At 53.7% G+C, this 23,512-nt stretch overlaps 1 protein-coding gene across 1 annotated transcript; it reads left to right on the top strand.

Moving 5' to 3' along the window:
* The first annotated feature begins 457 nt into the window (after positions 1-457).
* RAB7A (RAB7A, member RAS oncogene family) lies at positions 458-19,649 on the top strand. The gene is made up of 6 exons (XM_035337724.1): positions 458-599; positions 15,116-15,176; positions 16,224-16,350; positions 17,121-17,339; positions 17,987-18,115; positions 18,306-19,649. Exons 2-6 carry the CDS (start codon positions 15,124-15,126, stop codon positions 18,399-18,401), a joined length of 624 nt encoding a protein of 207 aa, XP_035193615.1. The 5' UTR covers positions 458-599; positions 15,116-15,123; the 3' UTR covers positions 18,402-19,649.
* Positions 19,650-23,512: the final 3,863 nt, after the last annotated feature.

The raw sequence follows: 23,512 nt of genomic DNA, 5'->3' as shown, positions 1-23,512 counted from the left end.
CACTCAGTCTCGTTAACGGTATTACGAGGCGTGCCATCATTTTACCGATCTCAAAGTGCTTTGTGTTACTGGGTCGGAGCTGGCAGCACCTGCCCGAGGTGTGCTCCCGGTGACAGGGATCACGGTGCGGCTCAGGCAGGCCCGCGTATGGTTCAGTGTTTGCTAAGTGCTTGGCTGTACACGTTCGTTTTTCACCAACGCCCGGTTCTGTACGGCCCGGTACGGCCCGGTTCTGTACGGCCCCTTTTTGTCGGCCCTTTTGTACGTCCCCGCCCGCTGCCAGCCCCCAGCCGCCCCCCCCCCCCCGCGCCCCCCTCCCGTCCTCGCCACCACAAGATGGCGGCGGCCCGCGGTCACGTGACGCGCGGCCACCACCCTCCTCCTCGCCCTTCTTCCCCCCGCCCCCTCCCACCGCCTACCGGGCGGCGTGCTGACGTCATGGGCGGCGGGCGGGCCCCGTGACCGGAAGTTACCGGAGGGGGAGGCGGAAGTGAAAGCGGGGAGGCGGCGGGGCCCATTAAAGCCGAGCGAGGCGAGCGGCGGGCGGCAGCGAGGCTGAGGGCGGGCGCCGCGGCGGCTCGGGCACCACACGCACCGCGGTGAGGGGGGATCGGGGAGGACGGGGGAAGACCGGGGGGGAGCCTCTCGGGCCTCTCCCGGCGGCTGTGAGGGAGGTACCGGGGCTCCCACCGGGGGGGTGGGGGGGGGGCGGGCGCGGCCTTTGTGCTGCCTCCGCCTGGGCCCGGCCTGTGGGGAGGGGAGGGCAGGGGCGGGGAGGGGGGGGACAGGCTGGTGGCGCCCCTGGGAGCCGGGCCCGGCGCTTCCCCGGGAACAAAGAAACCGGGGGAGCCCCGGGGGTGGGCGCCGGGGGGCGGCGGTGCTGGGGCCTGGCGCCTTTGGTGAGGCCTCGGGGGGAGCCTCTGCTCCGCGGAGGGGGGTGGGAAGGACCTGGTGTGTGGGGGGCGTTGTTAGGGGTATGTTGGGGCCGCCCATGGGGGGGGCGGGGACAGGCCCGGGGGTGCTGGGGGCCGCGGGGTGCTGGGCTCGGGGAGGGGGTGCTGGGGGCCGGGGGGTGCGGAGCTGCTGGGGGTGGGCGCTGGGGGCTGCTTGTAGGGTGAGCGGGCAGCCCTCGGAGCGGTTAGTGGGGCAAAACAGGCGGCTGGAAGGCTGGCAGTTATTGCGAAAGGGGCTCTCAGCGTGTGTGAAGCCTGAGTCAATCCTGAGAGGGGATGGCAGGAGTGCTTCTGGCTGTGAGTGGGTAACAAGGTGAATTCAGTGATAGGTATGTTATTAATCTCCAGGCATGTGGAGGGTAATAAATGTGGAAGTGCCTGATCGTAGTGTTTAAGGTAACTGTGCTTTCTTTCCTGTAAATAGTGGAATTCTGTTAGTAGTAAAACTGCCAAAAAATAACACCTTAATCCGCAATAAGAGAGTTACCCTCAGCATCTACACAAGTATGTGCTGCCCAGTGACTCCGAAATCTTTGAGACAGAGCTGGAATTCCCAGTGCTGTTTTCCTGAAAACTAAAAACACCTGCAGATAAGCGGAGCTGTTGGGCTGTGTATCAGCTCAGTATATGTAAACTGAAAACACATGACAGAACAAAGTCCTCCCCACTGTAAGCAATCAGTCCTCTGTTTGATAACTGCTAATTTGAAGCTTTAAAACTCCCAGCACCTGCCACCTCCGGCCTGTGCCTAGGACTGAGCTGCTGGTGTGGGCCTTGGGCTGGGGTGAAGTTCCCTGTTAGGGGGAGCAGTACCTAGCCAGCTGGGAGCAGCGCCTGGCTGGCCATGGTTTAAACCAGCTTGTGGCTGTTCTGTGTCGAGCTGTGGTGCTACCAGGAGCCTAGGAGAGAGGCTGCAGCCTTGCTGTGCTTCCAGCAGGGCTGGGCTGCCTGAGTGAATGTACTCTGTTCTCAGCAGCTGTATTTGAGGTTGCAGTGGGTGGAGTCATTTGAATATTTCTTGTTTAATAATCAGGGCTTCATCGCCATACTTATTCAGGAAGAACAAGTATACTTGTCCCCCCCCCCCCCTTGTGACTTCCAACAGCTGACTGAACACATGACCTGCTCTCTGTGAGCTGGGAGCAGACCCACCATGCCCAGCCTGAGTCAAAGTAGCCCTGAGACTGCTGCTTTCAGGGCTGCCCTTCCTTCCGTGTGCCCTTGGGTTAATACTCCTGGGGTAGAAAAGCTGTAAGGTGGGGATAATTTGACCCCTTAATAGGGGAAACTTAAAATCCAGTAGCAGTTTCTTGCTTTTAACTGATACAGCCTGAAAGAGTGGTTATATTTTTCATGCTGCTGCTGCTGTTAGACTTTCCTCTTGCTTGTGGTGTCACGTGGTGGCCCATGTCCTGAAATACCCTACAGGCAGGGTAAGACTTGTACCTTAAAATAAAAAGGGGCCTAAATAGCTGTTGTGGTGCCTACACTGCAGGCATCTTTGCCTTTCTGCCAAATCCGGTGGATCAGAGGCTACACAGAGCAGCCCAGGCAGTCAAGGAACCATCCACATTGTAACCTGGAAGTGAAAATCGTACCAGCTCTGCTATAGGCTCTCTCCTGTATCCACATGCAGAAGATGTTTTCCTTGCTTTGCTACCCAAAATGAGTGCCTGGGGACAGGAGGGTTATCAGATCGAATTTCTGAGGCATCTTCTTAAGGCTCCTGCTCTGAGGCTCCTGACTCGAAGGTCATGAGAGTTACCTGTCAGAGCAGATCTCTGGTGAGGCTTGTCCTTGAGGAGACACGACAATTAGTATCAAACCATCTGTGCAAAACTATTTATAGCTTTGTCTCCGACATGTATGGGATTTTGTCTGACTTCTCTGTGAAAATGAGACTAGTTTATGCAGAACTTTACATTTTGGCTGTAAACAAAACTGCCTGTGCTTGATTAGGATGCACTTTGAAATGCTTCATCCTGAGATCGGTGCCTGGCAAGCCCAGGGTTAGGAACGAAGGCTGCGGAACGGGGCACCGGGACGTTTGCATGAACTGAACGCGCTGCTGGGTGTCTGGGATCACACGCTTGCTGCTGTCCAGCCTGTTAGAATAACGAGTGTTTTCAGTCACTGAAGCAAACTGATCACTTGATAGGCACAGGACTCTCTCATGTTGCATGCTGTTGTTCCCTAATGTCTTGCGGGCTCCTCTGCTGTGACCTGAACCCCTCCGCAGCCCTCGCTGCTAGCGCCTGCTGGTGCTGAGATCCCCTGCAGAGCTGTAGGGGGCTTGGGGCTTCTTGCCTCAGTGTAAAGGGGTCCAGGTGGGAAGGAATCTGTGCTGAGTTTGGCTGGGCACTAGCATGCCTGTGCCTTGTGCGCTGCGTGCCTGACAGCAGTCCAGCATCCCTGATACCGAAATACTTCCTCACGCAGCATTGTTCTGATAATTGCAGTTTAATTGCTTGAGTTGGAGTTGCGTTGGCTTCCCCCCGCAGCCTTCTGAAGCGGTCTCCTGTAGCTGCTGTGTAACAGCCTGCCTTCCGACGGCTGGGTTGTGACACTGGGCTGAGGGTAAGAGGCTTGTGTTCCTCGGTAGCCACCCAAACCTGGGCTGTGCAGCCCGACAAACCTGGGCCGTGCACCGCAAACTGGATCGGGCACGGGGAGCAAGCTGAGTGACAGCAGAGCGCATTCCAGCTGTGCTTTACTGAAGGGCTTACTTCCTTTTAAATACGATTCAACTAAAACTCCCAGATGGGCTCCCAAGGTCAGCGACTCCACTCGTGCCGCTCAGAAATAGCAGGCGGTGCAGGGGTACCCCCGTATCACATGGCTGCTCCTTGGCTCGTGGCGTGCTTGTTGCTCCGGCCCTTGGCGTGCCGCCGCGTCCTGCGCTCGGCTGCGCTCAGCAGCGCTGATGTCATTGCTGCTGCCAGCGCCGCTCCTCGAGACCGCTCCTCCTCCTGGGTGCCAGCAGCCAGCGCTCCGTGCGTGAGGGAAGCTGTGTCAGCACCGCTGCTGCTAACTCATGGTCGGTGACAGGGAAAGGGGCTCGTCAGGGCCGCGGGAGCGTGGTGGTTTGCAGCTGAGCTCGGAGAGCCTTGGCCTCCCGCACTAGGAAACCTGTTCTTGAGGCCGTGGCCGCTCTCGGGGGCGGTGTGACTTCGGGAGGGGTGTGCTGTTTGAGATGGATTGAAGTGTAAACTTGTGGCAGAGCCCTGTTTGTACAGTTTAAAGGCACTCGATGCAGGAGTGCTTTGCTCTCCTGCCCATCCTTAACTACTAAAAATGTCACCGTGAGGTGACTTACATCTAACTGTACTCGCTTGAGTTTCAAGCAGAAATTCTGAAAAGAAATGGAGTGGAGCTTTATGTTGTTGCTGAAGGAAAGCAGCATTTCTCTGGAGTCTGTGCTGTAGCTTGGGTCACTTGGCCGGCTAGCTGGGCCAGTGAGGGGGTGGGTGAGGGTGAAGGCAGGTAGCTGGGGTGTGCCTTCAGGGGCTGGTGGCTGGAGTGCCTGGACCTCGACTGCTGGCTCTGCCCGGCGATGAGTCTGTGTGGAACCCATGGCCTGTGCTGGGCAGCAGCATCTTCTTGAGCTGTAACCTGCTTTGTGCTCATCTCCTTCAAGTGGACTGAGTCACTTGGCTCTAGGTATCTCCTCCTCTTGGCTCCCAGATGCATAATGGTATCTGAGCTGCGATCTGGCATGGCGATAACATTGTCTCAAGCATCAGCAGCGAGACAGCTGCGACTAAGCGAGGTATCTCCAGCTCTCATCCTCCCCTTGGAGGAGATGCAGTTCACCAGCACTGCACTCGTCATGCCGTGCAGGTCACTTCAGTCAGGCTGTTCCGGTCCTCGGTGGAAGATAAAGAAGTGATCTGGCAAACTGTTGCTGCAGGAGCTGTGCAAGAGGCACTAGTGTGTGAAGAACAAGCCTGAAAGCAAGTCTCCAGAAATTCCTTGCTAGGTCCTGACTCAGCTGTCGCGGTGAGCTGCCTGCTGCCCTCGCCGACTGGGACTGAAATACTCGTCCTTCCTGCTCTGCCAACCCTGGTAGCACAGCAAGAGGTGCGGGGCATGTGCAGGATCGGGGCTGTGCGCGCTGCTCCAGGCTCAGTTCTTAGATTGCGGTCTCTGGAGGAAGGCACCTCCAGGAGCAGGCTTGGTCCTGAGAGCAGAGACATGCAACAGCTGCTCAGGAGTAAGGCTCTGTGTTTCTCCACATCTGCCTGGCATGGTTTGGATCTCCCGTCAGCTTTTCCCTCTCTCCTACCGGGCTCCTGGTGCTGAAGGAGAGCCAATATTTGTATGGGGTCCAGCAGCCCTTCTGAGGCTGTTTCAGACTCAAAGGCCTGAACCTGTGAAGCCTCCCCTCAGTCACTTGTTTCCTGCCCATTTTCTAGGAACTGGGAAGACTACCAGGCAGGAGTAGATAAATGAGGCTTGTTTACCACTGGCAAGGTCTCAGAGCTGCGCCTTGCTTGCCATTGCAAAGGTTATCTAACACCTCCTGTTTGTGTTTCTAAAACTGAAAGCACGACAGGAATGTGTAAAATCTCAGCGAGCTGGAGACAAAACCAGAAGTTAATCTGAGTGCTTGACAAATGCTGCTGGGAGGAGTGAAGACCTCACAACATCACTGCTCCTCGCTGGCCTGGCCATCCTGCAGTTGTGACTTGCTCAGGCTTAGCTTCTGATGGGAAGCTTCAAACCCAGCAGCGTGCCTCTCCCTGGTGTGGGAACGGTGCTGGGCTGTCCCTGTTTGCGTAGGGGCTGCTGGAACCTGTTTGGCTCTCCTGGCTAGGTGGCTGTGTGCCGGCAGCCGTGGCCGTAAGGACCGGGCTGTATGGGCACCGTGGTTCTCTTGTATGAGATGTGCCTCGCTCGCTTTGGCAGGGCTCCACCGAGGAGCCTGTTCTGATAGAGGCATGGCAACGTGGACCTGTGCTGGTAGAGCTGAACCGCTCTGCGTAGGCAAGGCCCTTAGTCAAGACACATGGCTTGCTGCCTGGTGTCTCCCAGCAGCCAGCAAATGTGCTCAACTCTCCTCCCACATCCTGAGATTGTCTCCCCCAGGGCAGAATAGGGGAAGTTGAGCTTGCTCTGATAAAGGGGGAGGGGAGTTAAAGCAAGCATGCCTGCTCTTGTAACAGCCCGGTCCCCGGGGGGGAGCAGCGTTGACTGGGAACTACCTGAAATCCTGAAGGACTCATGGGGGGCTGCTTCTCCCTGGAAGGAAAGGGCACAGCAAGATCCCTGAGTGACAAGTACCTTGAGCCTGCAGAAGGAGGGCAGCTGAAGATCTTCAGGTGCTTGCTCTCAGCCTGTTAGGGCTCTATGTGATTGCCTGCTCCTGGGAGACAGATACCTGCAGCACAAGGGACCTTCACCTTCTGGAGGAGCTCCAGGTGAGGTGGGCTACAGCTTCATGCCTGGAAACGGCTCTCAGTGAAGTTGTTGGGTGCAGCTTTCTCACAGGGCTGTCTTCACTTAGCCTGAGGACTGCTCCTCCAGCAGCCCCCTTCTATGCCTGGGTGTCCCGGACCTGGTGCCGTGCTGTTGGCTCCCAAGAGGCCTTCTGCATCCTGCCCTGTGCACAGCCATCGTTTCAAAATACCTGCTCCTTGCTCTGGAGGTGAGGGTGATCATCCTCAGGCTGCTGAGGAGCAGCATGATCCATCTGGGAAGGCTGCCTTCATCGCTGGGAATGCTGCGTGCTCCCTTCCTCTGGCTCAGGGCTTCTCTCACCTGGAGACCCCTGCGTGTGCAGCTGATGTCTCAGGCTGAGCAGCAGCCTAGGCGAAGTCTTCCTGTGGCTGTCAGACCTTTGCTGCTGCTCCTAACCACACAGGAGGTCTGACTAAACGTGGGGAGACATCTGCCTTGGTTCTGTAAGCAAATTTGTGCCTGTTTAGCTCCCACTTTCTAACCATGTAATCAGATCAACGTGATACCTGCTACAGAGGAGATACCTAAACCATCAGAGATCAGTTTCTGTGCTGCACTCCTGGGTTGTGGAGGTGGGGGCTAGTCCTACCTTGTTTGGCCTCTTCTAGGGCAGCCACAGCTCAGCGGCAGCTCTGGAGCAACAAACTTCTTTGGTTCCAGATCTCACACCCAGACACTGCGCAGGCACGGAACAGCTCCCATCTGGAGAAGTGCCGGGAGGTGTAACAGGGCTGTGAATCAGTGAGGCTTGGACTGGAGAACTTGGCTTTGAGAGCTCGGGCTGTGAGCCTGACTAATCATGTGCATCGGTGCCTCCCAGGAATGCTGTGCTCTGCCCTAGCGGAGCCGTGCCTGAGCTGGGACCCTGCTCGGGGAGGGCCGACCCCTTCTCGTGCAAGCCCTGTGCTTCCTCTGCAGGCATCGCTACTACCAGCACAAGTGGCATTGCTTCTGCCTCCCTGCGTCGTCCTGACCCTCTGACCAAGCTGGCAGCTGATGTGTCCTCTTCTGAGGAGCCCTTGGAGCCCTTGTGCATAGCTGGGGGGAGGCCTGCTGCCTCTGGAGCTGGGCAGTGAGGGTATGTCCGTGTGTAAGTGAGCTCAGACCTTATTGCCAGTGAAAGGAGAATCTTGTGCACTGTCTCTGGCACTTGTTTGATCGCCCCACAAGCATGTCCTGCTCATGGCTGTTCCCAGGCTCTTCTATTTTAGCTAGGTTTCCCGGGTGTTTCCCCAAGCTGTGTCGCCATCGTTCTGTCTTCAGCACGGAGCTGTCTTAGCCTGTTACTTAGGAGTAGGCTGCAGAGCGTGTGCAGGCATCATACCCATCCAGTGGCTAGCTCGCAGACCAGGCCAGGTAGCTTCTTGCCCCAGTTTGGTGCTCCCCCTGAAGCAGCCGGTGAAGGGAGCTGGGGCTGGCTGCTGCTTCAGCTTGGTACTAGAGCAGCTGTGCTGGAGGCTGCAGCTCCACCCTCAAAATGAGGGGAACTTACTGCAGACAGCTGTAGTCTAAAAAGCGAGTTCCTGTGGGTTCCTGAAACGTGTTCTAAGATTGTTTTGATCCCAGCTGTGTCAGTGTGCTAGGCAGCGTGTGGAGCTGTGGCTTCCTTCACAAAGGTGAAGCTTCTGATTCTCAGGGGCAGGAATCACTGCAGCATACCCACACCTGACAGCTTGCCATGTGATGTTTTAAACAAGGTATCAGAAAATAAATTGGAGCTGGGGCTCCCGGCTCCTTAAAGAGGTAATTCCTGTCTCCCAGGACTGGCTGGGAAAGGCACCAAGTGGACAGGAGCCTGCTCCTGACGGAGGTGCAGCAGGCAGCCTAGCTGCTTCTCCTGAGCAGGGAGCGAGGAGCTGTGCTTGAGCTCTTGGCCAGGCACCAGGAGGGAATGTGTTGGTTTGAACAGCAACACAAACGTGTGGGGAGGAAGGAGGTGGGAAGCAGCTCTGAGATGCTACTGATACAGCAGCAAGCAGAGTGTACCCTTCCGGGGAGCTGTCACAGCGATATCTCACCAGCTGCTTTTGCTGTGGGCTTCACTTTGGCTGCTTTGTGGTGGTTGGTGGGGCCTGCGAGCACTGCTGGCTGTACGGGCTGTGGTAGCCCACTGATCTCCTTCCATAGGAGGCTGTCACCTAAATGGCAGCCTGTTTAAAGAGGTTCTTGCGAGCCGTCTACCTGAATGGCAAGGTGTTCCTGACTGCTGCTTGGGCACAGAGCCAGCACGTGTCCCCACTAAATGTGGGGTTTTTCTCAATGGGTTCTCTCGGTCAGTTCTCTTGCTCAGCCGTGGAAGCTGAGCTCTTGGTAGACTCATCATGGGGGCAGAGGAGGGTAGTGGCCTGCCTGTGTGGCCTCAGCCCGCTGGTAAAAACCTCCTGTGCTTCTGCATCAGTCCTCAGCGTGAGGCTGCTGGCACTTCTTCCACTTACAGAGCTCCCCTTTGTAAGGAAAACACCAGCTTGGTAACTGCCACAGGAGTGAGAGGCTTGTTTCTAGCTCCTTCCTTGAAGACAGCTCGGCATCTCTTAAGCCGTGGCCTTATAAAAGTACCAGCTTATGGCTCTGTCACCCCAGTGAACGCAGTGAGTTGTTGGAGGCTGCCTACCTGACACCAGGGGACATCAGCGTGTGGAACTGCTCCTGCTGTCACCTGCAGCCCTGCGCTAGCAGACACTGCAGTATCTGCGTGACCAAGTGGTAGAACCAAGCTTCCGTTAAACCCTATTGATACAGCTTGTTCAGCTCCCACCTGAGCCCCAGTGCAAGCGGAGACCCTCAGGACCGAGGGTGTGTGGGCCACTTGAGCTCTCTACAAGCCAGCTGCGACCCTGGTCGCTACTATCAGCCGCAGGCTGCCTGCCCCACCTTGGCCTTGTGCTTTTGGTGGGGCTGAACTGGAACAAACTAATGCCCGCTCGTGGTAAGTCCCAGCAGGGCTCAGCGTGAGCAGGGGACAGCTCATCTGTGCCAGGCTGCTGTGCTTGGCCCTGTAAGAGCTGGATAAACACTCAGGGAGCATCTCACCTCAGGGGATGGGGGTCTGAGTGGGCATGGCCTCCTGAGGTGCCAAACATCCCGGGGAGCTTCCCGCTTCTGGGAAGAAACTGGTTCAAGCTGAGCTGGTCCTGAATAATTTTCTGAGCTTCAGCCTCCTTGAAGAAATGCAGAACCATTGGGAGAGGGAATAAAAATAACTCCTTAGTGTAGTACAGAGACTTAATGCTTTGCAGCCTCCCCCATGTGAGAAAAGAGTGAGCAGAGGTAGTGTTTCTGTGTCAGGAATGTATGGAGCTGCTTTTCAGGACACTTATCCTGCACTCCAGGACTCAGCTTTCTTTCAAGAAGGCTTTTCCAGCACTCAGGGATGGCTCCTCCTCTGCACAGCCTGGTCAGTGTGGTGAGCCCGTTGGGGTACCCGTACCTTCGTGGGGTACTGCCTGTTCCAGATTGACTTACCTATGGTGTGGCCTTTTGCTGAAGGTCCTGTGATGCCCTGGGGAAGGGAAAGAGTGGAACTCTATTTCCAGGTGCTGTGAGGTTAGTCCTGCTCGATGCTCACCTACTGCTTTGCCCCTTGTCTGTCTAGCATTAGATGTCCCTGGCAGAGGACACGAGGCGAGCAGTGTGGTCCAGCAGCCTTGCTCCAGCTCTGCTGGTTTCTAGTGCAAGGTGCAGGTGGCAGGCTGGTAGATGTAGGAGCAGACAAATTCTGATCAAATGTCCCAGTTCTTCTAGCTTCTGCTTAGGGTTGCTTTGCTTTAGTTAAGGTTGTGATTTGCACTGTTTAATAGCAAAGCTGTAACAGTACAGCCTGCTCCAGCAGCTTGGAAGGCAGCGTGCTGTTGTGCAGGGAGCTGTTGTCTTCCTTCCATGGAGGTGAGCGTCCTCCCCTGCCCAAAGCTACTTCTGTGCCACCGCTGCTCCTGAGCACCTTCAGCAGCAGCAGGCCTGGGACAGGATCATGCTGTTAAGTATAACCTGAGATCTGGTGGGCCACCAGTGCAAGCTCCTGCTGTTCTTTGCTTGTACCAAGCTAATTAATATTGAAGTGCCTGCACTGTCACTCGACGCATGTGAATGCCTCTAAGGAACCCTTAACCATCCATCTCTGCTTTGAGTTAAACCAGCTGCATTAATAGAGCAGAAGAAAGGACAATTGTCATGGCCTTTGAAGCAACGAGGGAAGTCTAATTAGGTTTGGCACGGACTTTCTTTGCATCTGAACAACTGGTGCCAGAGAGCTTCACTGGACAGTTCTTGATTCTTGAGCCAAGCCAGTAACACGTGCGGGTTGGATGTGAGGGATTCTCCCGTGCTGCTCCAGCAGGCCAGGTAATAATGTTACCAGGAACAAGTGTGCTATACCAGGCTTCATCTCCTGAGGGTCACCATGCTGCCAGTGTCTTGCTTTTTTAGAGGGGCAGGCATTAAAAACTGAGCAGGAGGACTCCTGCTGTGCTAGAGGCAGCTGTGTCATTCCTTTGGCACCAGTCAGGCCAGGAGGAAGAATGATGCTGACTGGTCTCTGCCAGGAGGCCTCTGACAGCTCCTGCGCAGGGCTGGATGGGTGTGCTGGAGGTTGTTGTGAGCAGTCATGCAGGTGACTTCTCTCCTGCACGGTGTAAAAACAAAACTGGTGTCTCGGATCAAATCTTAGCAAGCAGGTTTTTCTTTGAGATTTCTCTGAAGAGGAAGTGTTTGCTCAGAAATGCTCCTGGGACTGGATGGGAGCCCCATGTGAGCTCACACACTGCCATCTTAAGGGCTTGCATGACTCTTGCAGGATGCTGCAAGAATAATCATACCATAAAGCAAGACAAGCTGCATATATAGTGCAAAATAGTCTGAGACTTAGATACCACTGACTTGGCAGAGATCAAGACTGGTGATGTTTATGCTGAGCTTGCTCTGTGCAGGAGCAGGGGGAGCCCTGCGCAGCCCACTGACTCAGTAACTCAGTGTTTCTTGCAGGTGTGTCTGGAGAAACTTCTCATGTGAGCTCACAGCTTCAGGTATTCAAACCTGCCTCGTCTGTTTTCTGAAGCCGTATGCTGAGTCTCCCTTCGTCTCGTACTAGCAGTGCTCATCAGAAATGAGATCTACGTAGCTTAGAGCAGGAATGTGGGCGCTGTTTCTGGGGCACAAGGCAGTGATGAGCCTGTCTACTCAACGCTGTGCGATGTGAAAAGCAGCCCGTGTTACCACGTGAGCAATCACAAATTGCCTCTGGCTCCAGGCAAGCAAATCCTTGAATGCTGAACCTGGCCTGGGGTCGGTTGTGTGCCCTGCTGTACTGACACAGCAATGGCACTGTAACCACAGTCAGCTGAGGCAGCTCTGGGCTTCCCTGACCTGCAGTGTGTGGAAGCATCCTCTGACTGGAAGATCGGGGGCTGAAGGTCCTGTATCTTTTGCTTCCAGCACTCCAGCCTCTTTAAAGGAATTGTGGCTGGAAAGAACGTTAGAGTTACGGTGTCCTGTTCTTGGAGTAGTTTGACCTTTTGGCTTGCTTCATCAGAAACCCCAGGTAAAATGATGGGGTTTCTTCAATCCATCTGGATCTCAGATCTTGCTGGGATGAGTCAAAGCTCTGTTTAGCACAAATAGCTGCTCTAAGGCTGGGGCTGGTGTTGGAGACCTGCTCAGCCATGCAGGACGTGATAAGGATCAGGGAAACAGCGAAAGCAGTGCTGTAGAGAGCAACTTGATGCTCCTTAAACTAGAAGGGTTTTCTTCTGTAGGAAGGCTCTCGGAGATGTGGTTTCTTCCTGTAGTGGCAAGAAGTAACTTGGTGGTGGGTCTGTTTCTACCTATGATGAGAAGATTAAGAAGAGGGCTTGGTCCTTCAACAGTCTAGGCTTAAAAAGTGTTGGGCAGGCTTAGCAGGATGGGGTGGGGAAGCTGGGCACTGCTGGTCTGCAGCAGAGCCGAGCTCCTCGTGCTGTCTCATGTCCCAAAGCAGGCACTGAGCTGAGCAGCCCGGTGGTGCTGTGGCTCACATCCGTTGCATCACCTGGGGTGGAAGCTGTGAGCCTCACCTGAGGTGTTTGTTGGGCAGTAATGGCCCTTCACACTGGTGGGTGGCCAGCAAACTATGACAAGCAGGCAGTGTCAGGTCTGATTCAGCTTCCTTCCTCAGCTGGGCTGCTTCCCAGGTAATGAGACTTGACAGAGCAGTTTCCCCTTGATTCATGGAACTTCAGGCCACGTTGGATCTGGGCACTGAGGCTCCCCTGTGACTGAGTGTTGCAATTCAGGGCCCTGCAAATCCCTCCCTGAGCAGGGGAACTAATGCCAGCTTGTCTAAAGCTGCTTTGAATACCAGGAGGCAGGGAGCTGCAGCAGCTGATGGCAAGCAACACTAAAAACACTCGGAGGAAAAATAGAAGCAGTACATGCTGGGTTTTGGCACAGCCACCTCGGGGTGAGTTGTTTACCCTCTGTCTCGAGGAAAACAGGTGACTCTCACCCTGGGCTTGAACCTGTGCAGATGTTTTCCATGACGGCTCACTGTGCGTAGTATCTTGAAGTGGTTTCAGAGCTCTGCTTGCTTTTCTTACTCCATCTGGGCCAACTGTGCTGCAGGAGTCTCTGGCTTGGCTAGCACAAGCGTTGCTTGTGCTACAGGCTCTGAAAACACAGGAGGTGCTGTCTGCCTGGAGGAGTTTACATGGGCTGCTATCGATGGGGTGAGCTGGAGGGGGGTTCTGTGCAAGAGCAGGAGCTGGACTACACACTGGGCTTGTCTGGCAACCTTCAGCTTTGGTGGCCGAGGTAGCTGGGCTGTCAGCCGGGCCCTTAAGCAACGCAGTCCTGCACAGCGTAGACAGCCTTGGAGAGGAGAGGTGTTACTACGTGGGGTAATGGGCCCGTGCAGGCTCTCTGGCATCCATTAACCTCCACCTAAAGACAGCGTGTGCAGTCTGCATGGCCTGCCACTGCTGGTCACACAACAGCCTTTGGCTGTTACCTTCCAAACAGTTCCACACCCAGGCATGTCAGTGGTGCTTGAGGTGGGTGCAGTCCATCAGGGCGGAGCTGTAAGCGCACCACTGCCCGTACCAGCAGCAGGAGGCCTGCAGCCTTCCCTGATGGTAAGGGCTGAGACGGTTAGGGCTGCCATTTCCTCTAACATTGGAGTGTTAGTGTCCTCTAACACTCAAAGCTTGATGATCAAGCCTTTGTGCAGCCAGATCCTTTTCTAACAGGAAGCTTTTACAGCTTGGAGCATGTTGCTTCCCCCATCAGTGGGATGGAGCAGGCTGCAGTTCTCTCTCTAGGCTCTTGCATATCCCCGGAAATGCATAGGACCAAGCTGCTCAGATGCCTCTATCTGTGCTGTTGTCAAAGCAGAGGCCTCCTTAGCTGTGAAAGTCAGGAATAGCTCCCGAAGAGTAGGAGTTGTGTAGTAGAATGAATGTGAGTTGGCTACCCTAACACTCATCCTGCCACACCAAGTCCCTATTTAAGGGATTAGAACACAGAGCCTGTGTCAAAGGTCTTTGCATTCAAAGTAGCACAGCTGTAACCACCTTCTGGCTTCTTTATCTGTAGAGAGCCTGCAGAGCTCCCTAGGGAAAGCCAGGAGGTACCAGACTGGGATCTGGGATCTGATCAAGCCTGAGCAACTAAGAGAATGCTTTGTCCCCTTTGTCCCATGCCTTCCCTGTAGGTGGGGAGAAGGACCTTGTGGTAGAAGGGCATGCTGGACTGCAGTCACGCTCAGCTCCTGACAGCGAGGCTTCATTCTTGTTTTTGCTGTACTAAAGCATCCAGGAGTGTTTTGGGGCCTGCGGTAGCTTCCCAGATCTGAGGGAGACCTGGGGACAAGTAACAGTGAGTCGCTGGAGCTCAACTCTCACTCTTGCTAATTGGATGGACCATTAGTGGCAAGTTCAGAGCCACTTGCCCGTGTGGTGTGATGGCAGGATGCAGCTCATGCTCTAGCAGAGCAGCAGGCTGAATGTTAGAGGCTTGTTACTGGTTTTACCCCACCTTCTGCTGGAGGTGAGGTGGCAGCAGTTTGCTTTGTATGCTCTCTGAGAAACCCCACGTTCTGGTAGCCATGTGCCTCGTGCTTCAGCCTTCTGGCTGGCCTATGTGGTTGTGCTGTGACCACCTCACCTGCAGCGTGTTCTAGGGACTCAACACCCTCACCGAGCACAGCTGCTGCTGAACCCTAACGTTGGAGGAACCCTGTTTTCCTACTAGGAGACTACTGAGCATAAATAAAGCTTGAATGCAGTACACATCTGACATCTCTGCTCCCATCTCTCATAATACTCTGATAATAGCACATGTAAGAATTAGCTTGTTTTTGAGCTTACTGCCCTGCCTCCAGCAAGCCAGAGGGAGATGGCCTCAGCTAGCATACCCAGAGAACATCCTGGGAATTGGGTCCGAAATAAGGGTCTGAAATCAACTTGGTACTGTGAAGGACAAGTATGTGGCAGCTTAACAGCAACCAGTAAAGGAGCCATTACTGGTCTGACATGGCCTTGCCAATGAAGTGGGCAAACGCCTGGTTACTGCTCAAGTGAAGCCTTGAATCCACAAGTCCAGCTTCAGGAGTGTGGGGCTCTGCCGGTTGCTGGTTTCTTGCTGGGAGTCTGGCTGCCCAGCCTCCGAGCTTGCTGCTTCCTGCCTTGAGGAGTGATGTGCCAATGGAGTCTGATGGGATTGTTCTTCCTTTCTAGTTTAAAAGATGACTTCTAGGAAGAAAGTGTTACTGAAAGTCATCATCCTTGGAGACTCCGGGTAAGTGGGGGAGCCTTTCAGCTGTCAATCTGCATCCTGCTGGAGCAGTGTTCTGACCAGTGGGAGTCTGGGTGTACGGTAGGAAGGCAGCAGTGCTGGGAGGAGAGGCTTCTGCCATTGTGCATGGTGGTGTTACCTTATGGCTTTAAGCACATGTCACAACCCTCTGTCCTGAATGTATCCCCACAATTTAATATCTTGAAGTCCTTCCCCAGTATTGAACAGGAGAAATGAAGGCAGGCTACTCTGGGAGCAGAACTGGATAGCCTCTCTACAAGGAGGATCATCATGGTGTTAAAATAAGCATTTAACTTTATTAGAAAATAAAACTAATAAAACTGATAAGCAATTTTGGGTGACTTAAAATTTTACCTCTGTTAGAGATGAAACTTACACTGAGCCACCTGCTTAGCTTCTATCTGATCTGGGTAGAGCCAGCCCCTTGAAGTAAGGCTCTGTCCTGTTCCCTTGAGCAAGGAGGCTGCTCCTCTGGTACAGGTGATGGGTTTGCTGTGCTGGCTGTAACCTGCTCCCCTGACATCAGGCTTATTTATACCACTGTGCCCAGCAAGTTGTTGATCAGGGAGTGCTGCTCAGCCACAGAGTGCAAGTGAACCCTCTAAGCTGGTTCTCAGGAGGATCTCCACCTCTGGGCCCCTGGCAGATTTGTGTGTCAGCTGTTACCATGCTGAGACTGCCCTGTTCCTCCAGCTCCTTCTACCAAGGCTGATTATTTTTGATGGGTTTCATCCCTGGGTAGGGCGCTTCACCTACCAAAGTTGCCCTGATGATACAATTCATACTTCTTACCAATGATCAGATTGCTGATGGGGAAGCAGGGTTTCTCAAGACCTTAATTCTTCAAATTCTTACATGGCCCCAGCACCTGCTGCTGTGAAAGCCCCTCCTTGTGTTTCCCCTGACTTCCCCCTTTTGGCCAGGAGGCTCTGATGGAAGGCAAAGGGCAGAGGGGTGTGTTGTTCAGAGTGATTAATGCGAGCTCTGTTGTAGAAGCAGCCTACCTAGTCTTTTTGTCTTTCTGTACAGGGTGGGAAAGACATCGCTCATGAACCAGTATGTGAACAAGAAATTCAGTAACCAGTACAAGGCTACGATAGGTGCGGACTTCCTGACAAAAGAAGTCATGGTGGATGACAGGCTAGTGACAATGCAGGTAAGGAGCAGCTCCTGCTGTGAGGAGTGTTGAGACCATGCTTGTGTGGAAGCATCTGCTCCAGGGTAGCCCAGGGCAGCGTATGGGGTGTGAATCCTGCTTGCACTGAGCTGCTGCCGCTGGGCTTATCTACAAATCTGTACAAGGGCTTGGCAAGGGAAATTAAAGAGCAGCTTGCCTGGGCTCAGCTAAGGGTTTGCCAATGCCCAGTTTAAAGACCAGCATCTGTTCCTGTCAGTGTACTTTCTCTTGCTAGAAAGGTGCACTTCCCTAGCCATCAGGAACTGGGAGGGGCTGGAAAAGGGCTCTTTAGGCCATACTCATGCCACCCTGATTCCCGTGGGTGTAGTGTTAACCTGCCAGCCTGTGGATGTCTAGTATCCAGCACTTTTCATCTCCCCATGCTGAGGCTGACAGCAAGGCAGCAAAAGCCCTGTTGTAGCCAGCAGAGGAGAGTTTGGGCTGTGCTGGTACCCCACTGTACCCCAGTGCTGCAGGCAGATCCCTGTCTGCCCCAGTCCCTAAGTCTTGTCTGTCAAGTCTTCATTGTCCAAACAGTGACCCACTGATCAGGCTGGCCATGCAAATGGTTAGTTATCTCTGCTTTTAGAAGGGTATGATTCCTACAGAAGATCCCAAACCTTTAGGTGTTCCTTCTCTCTGGAGAGGCAGGGGCTCTAAATGCCTAGTGGGTCTTGAAATGAATGCCCTCGTTGTGGTCTGACTGTCTTGGAGCAGAGCTGGCTTATCTACCCTGTCTTTTGCTGCAGATATGGGATACAGCAGGACAAGAACGGTTTCAGTCTCTGGGAGTTGCCTTCTACAGGGGAGCAGACTGCTGTGTGCTGGTGTTCGACGTCACGGCCCCCAACACATTCAAAACCCTAGACAGCTGGAGGGATGAATTCCTCATTCAGGCCAGTCCAAGGGATCCTGAGAACTTTCCTTTTGTTGTGCTGGGAAACAAGATTGACCTAGAAAACAGACAAGTGAGTACTGTGACTTGCTAGCCTCCTTTTAAGAAATTGCTGGAGTGGGAGACGTTGTAGGAACATGTGAGGGTTACCTGAGAAACAGGAGCGGGAGGTGCATGTGTGGCTCTGCTGCATGGCACTTGGTGAAGAGTTTCTCCAGGTTGTTCCTGCCTACCTGGAGGGGTTTGAACCCCTGTGCATAACATGCTTCTGCCCAGCAGTAGAGAGCCTGCAGCAGCTCCCCAGGTAGATTCAAGAAGATGTGATTCTCCTCTGGTACTGCTGAGTAACCACTGTGGGAGCAAGTCCCTGTGCTGAGGATGCCTGAGCAGTCCGTGCCCTGTGGTCTCATCGTCCATGGGCACAGTCCTTGCCACGGGGCTCAGCGTGCCTGGTGGCAGGCAGCTGTCTCCTGTGCTCCAGCAGGAGCTGACCTTCCTATGACAGGCTCAAGCTTGTGGAAAAGCTGCTCGACCCTTGCTCTGCTTCTAGATCTGGCACTCTTGGGTGTGTGGAACAGCTCTGTATCAAGGCTATAACTCTGAGACTAGAACCCTTGTCCTAGATCAGGTTGGATACTAGGGGTGTCTCTGGCTTTGACCTGGAAACAAAGCCCCCCTCTGTCAGGCTGAAGGTGGTGATGCTGCTCTCTGTCCACCCAGGTCACCACAAAACGGGCGCAAGCCTGGTGCTACAGTAAAAACAACATCCCCTACTTTGAAACCAGTGCCAAGGAGGCCATTAATGTGGAACAAGCTTTCCAGACGATTGCACGAAATGCACTTAAACAGGTAGGATGGGGGCTGGTGGGTGCCCTCTGCTGGTGCTGGCTCTGCCTCTCGAGTTCAGCCAGTGTGGGCAGCCGGGGAGGTTTGGGCTCTCCCACAGCTTTCCCCAGCTGAGAATGGCCCCGTGCATGCTAGGGGCTGGCTGTAGAGCTGCGGCGCTAACTCTTCCCTTTCCTCCCTTCCTTCCCGCTAGGAAACCGAAGTGGAGCTTTACAATGAATTCCCTGAACCCATCAAACTAGACAAGAATGACCGAGTGAAGGCTTCTGCGGAGAGCTGCAGCTGCTGAGGGAAGAGGGAGGGGTTGAGCACAGTCCTTCACAAACAAATATCACACTTAGGCCTTCAAACACACAGCCCCTCTTCTGTGTTTAAAAACAAAATTAAAAAAAAAATCCATCTCCAGCTGCCAAAATCCACCCATCTCCCACGAGCATCTGAGAGTCCAGCACTTCAGAGCTCACATCCCTGCACCATCCACATCACACTTCATGGTAACAGACCTTTCTCTTAGTTTAAAATGGAAACTCTTACGTATGTTTGGAACTGAATCTAATTCCAGGTGTCCAACGGAGAGAAACTGTTTACAGGTAATCTGTGTAACAAGTTACATACATTTTTAACTGTCTTGTGTTTTCCCCTGTGAAGGCTGCAACTGGAAAGGCTGATTACCTATAGTTCATTGCAAGCTCAGCACTCAGTCCAACTAGGTTGAGTTTTGTATGTATCTCTGTTAATGCTTGTTACTTTTAACTAATCAGATCTTTTTACAGTATCCATGTATTATGTAATGCTTCTTTAGGAAAAATCTTATAGTACATGTTAATATATGCAACCAATTAAAAATGTATAAATTAGTGTAAAATTCCTGAATTACATGGTCAAGTACTGAAACACAGATTGTGTAGAAAGTGAGGAGGACACTTGTGAACTGTGGTGTGCTAGCAACACAGAGTCCAGATAGAGGCAGTATTCTGTACAGTAGAGATGAACTACATAAGCCTTCTTGTTTTGAGGCCAAGAGGCTTCATCTTCTGGAAAATCTGTCTGGCTTCCTTGTATCTAAATTCTCCGATTTGCATAACAGCATTGATATGCACACTGGATTATTGGATTTGAAATTAAATACAGCTATGAAATGACCTCATTTGTTCACCTCCCCTACTGCTTAACTCCTAACATCCTGGAGCGAATATGAGAAGGAGCCAGAGCTGAGGTGTTCCAGTGGCTCTTTGTGCTGTGGAAGGAGCGCCTCTCCCACCTGGGTTGTGGTAGCTGTTTCTCAATGAATTACCTGGACTACGAACCTTCCCTTTCTTCTTACTGACAGCTAATCTGGATTTTTTGGTATGGGAAAACTTGGCAATCTAGTCCCTTTCCTCTCTTCCTTTCTTCCTGGTATTTGTTCTTGCGTTTGTAGCTTGCTTAAATGGAGCCCTTCTACCTGTTTTCCAGAGGTCTACATTCTAGTACGTAGGCTGAGCTCTTATGTAAAGAGACAAACATGATGCCAATAAACTTAACAAGAACAAACCTCCTTGTTTACTCCTGTTTCTGACTCTCTTTTTTTTCCCTGCACTAACATACTTCCTTTCCCCTGTTTAGTGACCCTTTTAGCAAGCTCATGCCTGCACATCAAGGGCTGTTTGTGTTTTTTCCTTGCTGTGATCTCTGTACCTTCTATGTAGCTTCTTAAGAGTGGGGTTGGCAGGTGCTGCTTGCTGGGGTGACACTAGAAATAGTGGAAGGGCAAACACCCCTCTGTTTTTCTTGGACGTGCTTGCAGTGGCAGGAACTGTGCTGCATCTGGTCCTTCCTGTATTGGCACAGCCCCACATCCCTGTCCTGGGCATGCAAAAACCCTTGGGGGGAGGGGGGGGAGGAAGGAGAGCAGTACTGCTAAAGCTCCTCATGCCACAAGGTGTGGGGAGCAGCTGACTGCTACCTGCTACAGCTAGAGGGCTTCGTGCAGGAGCAGCAGGCTGCCTACAGGGGCTCTGCTCTAGCAAAGCCTCTGGTGTTTGTCACCCTGGTATGGTCACAGCTCACCCCAAGGCAGCACCAGCAGAGGGGACTGAACGCTGGCTCTCGTGCTGAACCACTGCAGGATGGCAGGAACCTCACCTTTAAAGAACAGATTTGGGGGGGGGGGGGGAGAATGCAGCCAGCAGCTGCGATGCCAAGGCTAGCAGCAGCCCCAGGGGCAGCGAAGGACCCCTCCTTGGTACAGTTCAGTCAAGCTTAGGCCTTTAATTCCCAGTGCCTGGCCATGCCCCTCTGCTTGCACTCAGCAGTGCCTAGCTCACCACTGCTGTGCCTGCAGCGAAGTGGAAAACAAAGCGTAGAGAAATTAGGCCAGTTATTTCAAGAGCCTTTTAACAGTTTTTGTGCTCTGTATCCCACTTTATGGCTTCATCCTTGTACACTTTTCTCTTGCTTGACTGGGCTTTTGCTGTCCACGTCCATTTCAAACAGCTATGCTGCGGTAGTGCTGTGTCCTGGTGGGGCCACTTTCCTCTCTGCACCTCCTTGAAAGGCTCTAGCTTTCTGCTCCTCTCCACTGAAAGCATTGCTCTGCATTTGTTTTCCATACAGTTTTAGCAGGGAGAAAGGCTGAGGGAGGTGGGAGCAGTAACTACACCGTGATGTTTTGGGGAAGGGAATGTTCTGCACGTACAGCCTGCTGCTTGGGCCTTGGGTGCTGGAGCCAAGGGGCAGGCTGTAGCAAGAGAAGGGCTGCGCGCTGCAGCTCTGGAAGAGCCCTGTACACTGTTTAATCTCTATCTCATCAAACAGGCAGCTGCACAAAGCAAACAGAGCTCCACAGAGGTAGGTCAGCTGCAGTGCTCCTAGCCACAGGATGTTACGGATGCTAAAGGGGAGGATTTGATATGCCACCTACAGACCAGCCGGTTTGGAGGTGGGAATGTGATACGTATGCACACAAGATTACAGAAAGCAGTACAGGAGGCGAGTGGCTTGGGAAGGGGTGCTCTGAGCTTGCCCTGCTGTTACACATGGAGAAACTGATGCTGGCAGAGATGCTCCTGCAGGATGGAGCCCTCACCATGGTCTGAAGGAGCCCAGGGATGCGGATACTGCCTGGTCTGATTGTCCCTGCAGGGTGCAGCACGTTGAGGGCGAGCCACTTCTCTGCTCAGACTCTTAAAGCATCAGCACGGCCTCATGGCTTTTACTCCTGCGCTGACCTTTTTGCCTGATGACAGGCACCGTGATGTGTGCAGCAGCGACTTGTGCTGAGCAAACGGCAGAGGAGAACCCACCCGGGAGGAGGAGGGGGCGTCGGGCTGATGCAGGGGGATGGCTCTGGGCTTGCTGTTCGCCAGGGTGGGAAGGGGAGACCCGAGGAACACCCTGCTGGGAGCAGGAGAGCGCCAGCCCTTCCATGCAGGAGGCGCGTGCAAGACGACAATTATTTTGAATTTGCTTTGATGTGGTTTTAACATTCATTCGAGCTTTTTGAAAAACACCACCCTTCCATCCCTTCCCATCCATCGCAACGTCAGGGGGCTGGGAGGAGCGAGGACCCTGTCACCACGGGCAGCCTCCTGCTCAGCCCGGCTGCGGGGAGCGAGGGGCAGCAGCTGCCTCTTGCACAGCAGGTCCTCGCCCCCAGAGCCTCACTCACCCTGCTGCCCTCAGGGGCAGAAATGGGGCAGAAGTGCTGCCACCACAGCCAGCACCAAGCGCAGTGAGCAATGTCAGCCCCCAGCGCCTTCCACTCGCAGCACGGCGCGATGCTGGGGCAACGTGGGGCTCGCAGCCAGGCGGTGGGTGCCAGCGGCCCCTTTTTTCCCCGGGGGGCTTTGCAGAGGGCAGCTGGGTTCAGCCAGGCACCAGCTTCACGATGGCATTGACACCGTGCGTGGGGGCATCGTCGAAGCAAAGAGCGGCCGCCCCCCATCCTGGGTACGAGGCTGCCTCCCTCGCTGCCAGCACAAAGGCCAAGCTGCGATGCCAGGGTGGGAGGGCTCAGCCCGTGCCTTGGCTGGGAGCCAGACCCGGCCCCGTGCACCTGCGGCCCCAAACGGCCGCCAGCCCCCCCCTGCCAGCCCCCCGCCGCCAGCCCCCTGCCTGCAGCCCCCCGACCGCAGCCCCCAGGTGCATGGGGGGATGCGGGCGCAGAGGCACGTGAACACTTTCACAGCCATATAGCTGTGCAGAACGGGTGCTAGCTGAATGCTTGTGTATGACTCCCACTTACCAATAAATTACACAGACCGTAGCGTGCGCGTGTAGGGCTGTGCACACTCGGAGAGCCTGAGAGCTCGAGGAAGCAGGGCACGGACAAGCCGGCAGGTCCGCGGGGGCACATCTGTGTGCGTTTGGCCAGGCACACGTACACGGACACAGCCCGAGTGCCGCAGAGCACAGCGTGGTGTAGCTGTGGGCACCCGTTTATTTGCTGAGCTACGCAGACACAAACACGCGGAGGGGGGCTGCGGGCTTACCGACAAACACGCAGAGCATAGTTGGTGGTTTTTTTGTAATTATATACAAAGAGATTAAATATATATATCTCAGTATGGCTACCCTCATGCAGAATTTATTTCTGTTTATTTTATTTATGTTTATTTCTATTTCTCTATAAATTATTTCAATACGAAGAGGTACACACAGATTTATATGTACACATGGGGGGGGGGTGAGAGGTAGCAAATACAGACACAGCGTTACATAGCTAAGTAAATACTTAAAATACGTGTGGAGAATACGGGGCTAGCTCTGTGAACTCTCATATGGAGAGAAAGTGAGAGGGAACACTGCTTGTGTGTGAGCCGTCTCTTTCTCACTCGTTATATATGTGTGTGCTGAGAGAGAGGGGTTAGGTTCCCTTCCCTCATCTGCAAGTCTATGTGTACACAGGCACACACACACCGAGTGAATACACATATGCATACATAGAAAAATCGAGAGAATGCCGTCTGTGTGAGCAGCTGTCCATGCAGCACGTAGCTGTGCACACAGATAGGTTATAGGTAGAGTAGGTGAGCCCTCAGGACAGCTGTGTACATGCACGGAGCTGTGTGTATAAGCAGCCCTCTCTCTAGGCATCTGGGGCGATACAGCAAAATGCAGGCATGAACAGTCTTTGGGGTTATGTATAAAAGTGTGCGTGTATATAAAGACAGTGCTTGTGAGAGCAGCTCTCCCCCATATAAATACAGATGTACACACACACACAGACAGCCTAGATATTGCGATACGTACAGGAGTACTTGTATGCACCCCGGAGGAGGGCGGGGGGGTCATACATGTGCACACACACAATTACTTATAAAAATAAAGCGCATGTAGTGGATGGCAGCTGTGCGCGTGTGTGAATATGTGTATACACGTAGTAAGAGAGGGAATCCTGTGTTACCAGCTCTCTCTCAC

Source organism: Oxyura jamaicensis, chromosome 12 (assembly GCF_011077185.1).
Source record: "Oxyura jamaicensis isolate SHBP4307 breed ruddy duck chromosome 12, BPBGC_Ojam_1.0, whole genome shotgun sequence".
NCBI classification, from domain to species: domain Eukaryota; kingdom Metazoa; phylum Chordata; class Aves; order Anseriformes; family Anatidae; genus Oxyura; species Oxyura jamaicensis.
Note: the sequence above shows the minus strand (reverse complement) of the source record. Positions and strands in the feature narration are given on the sequence as shown.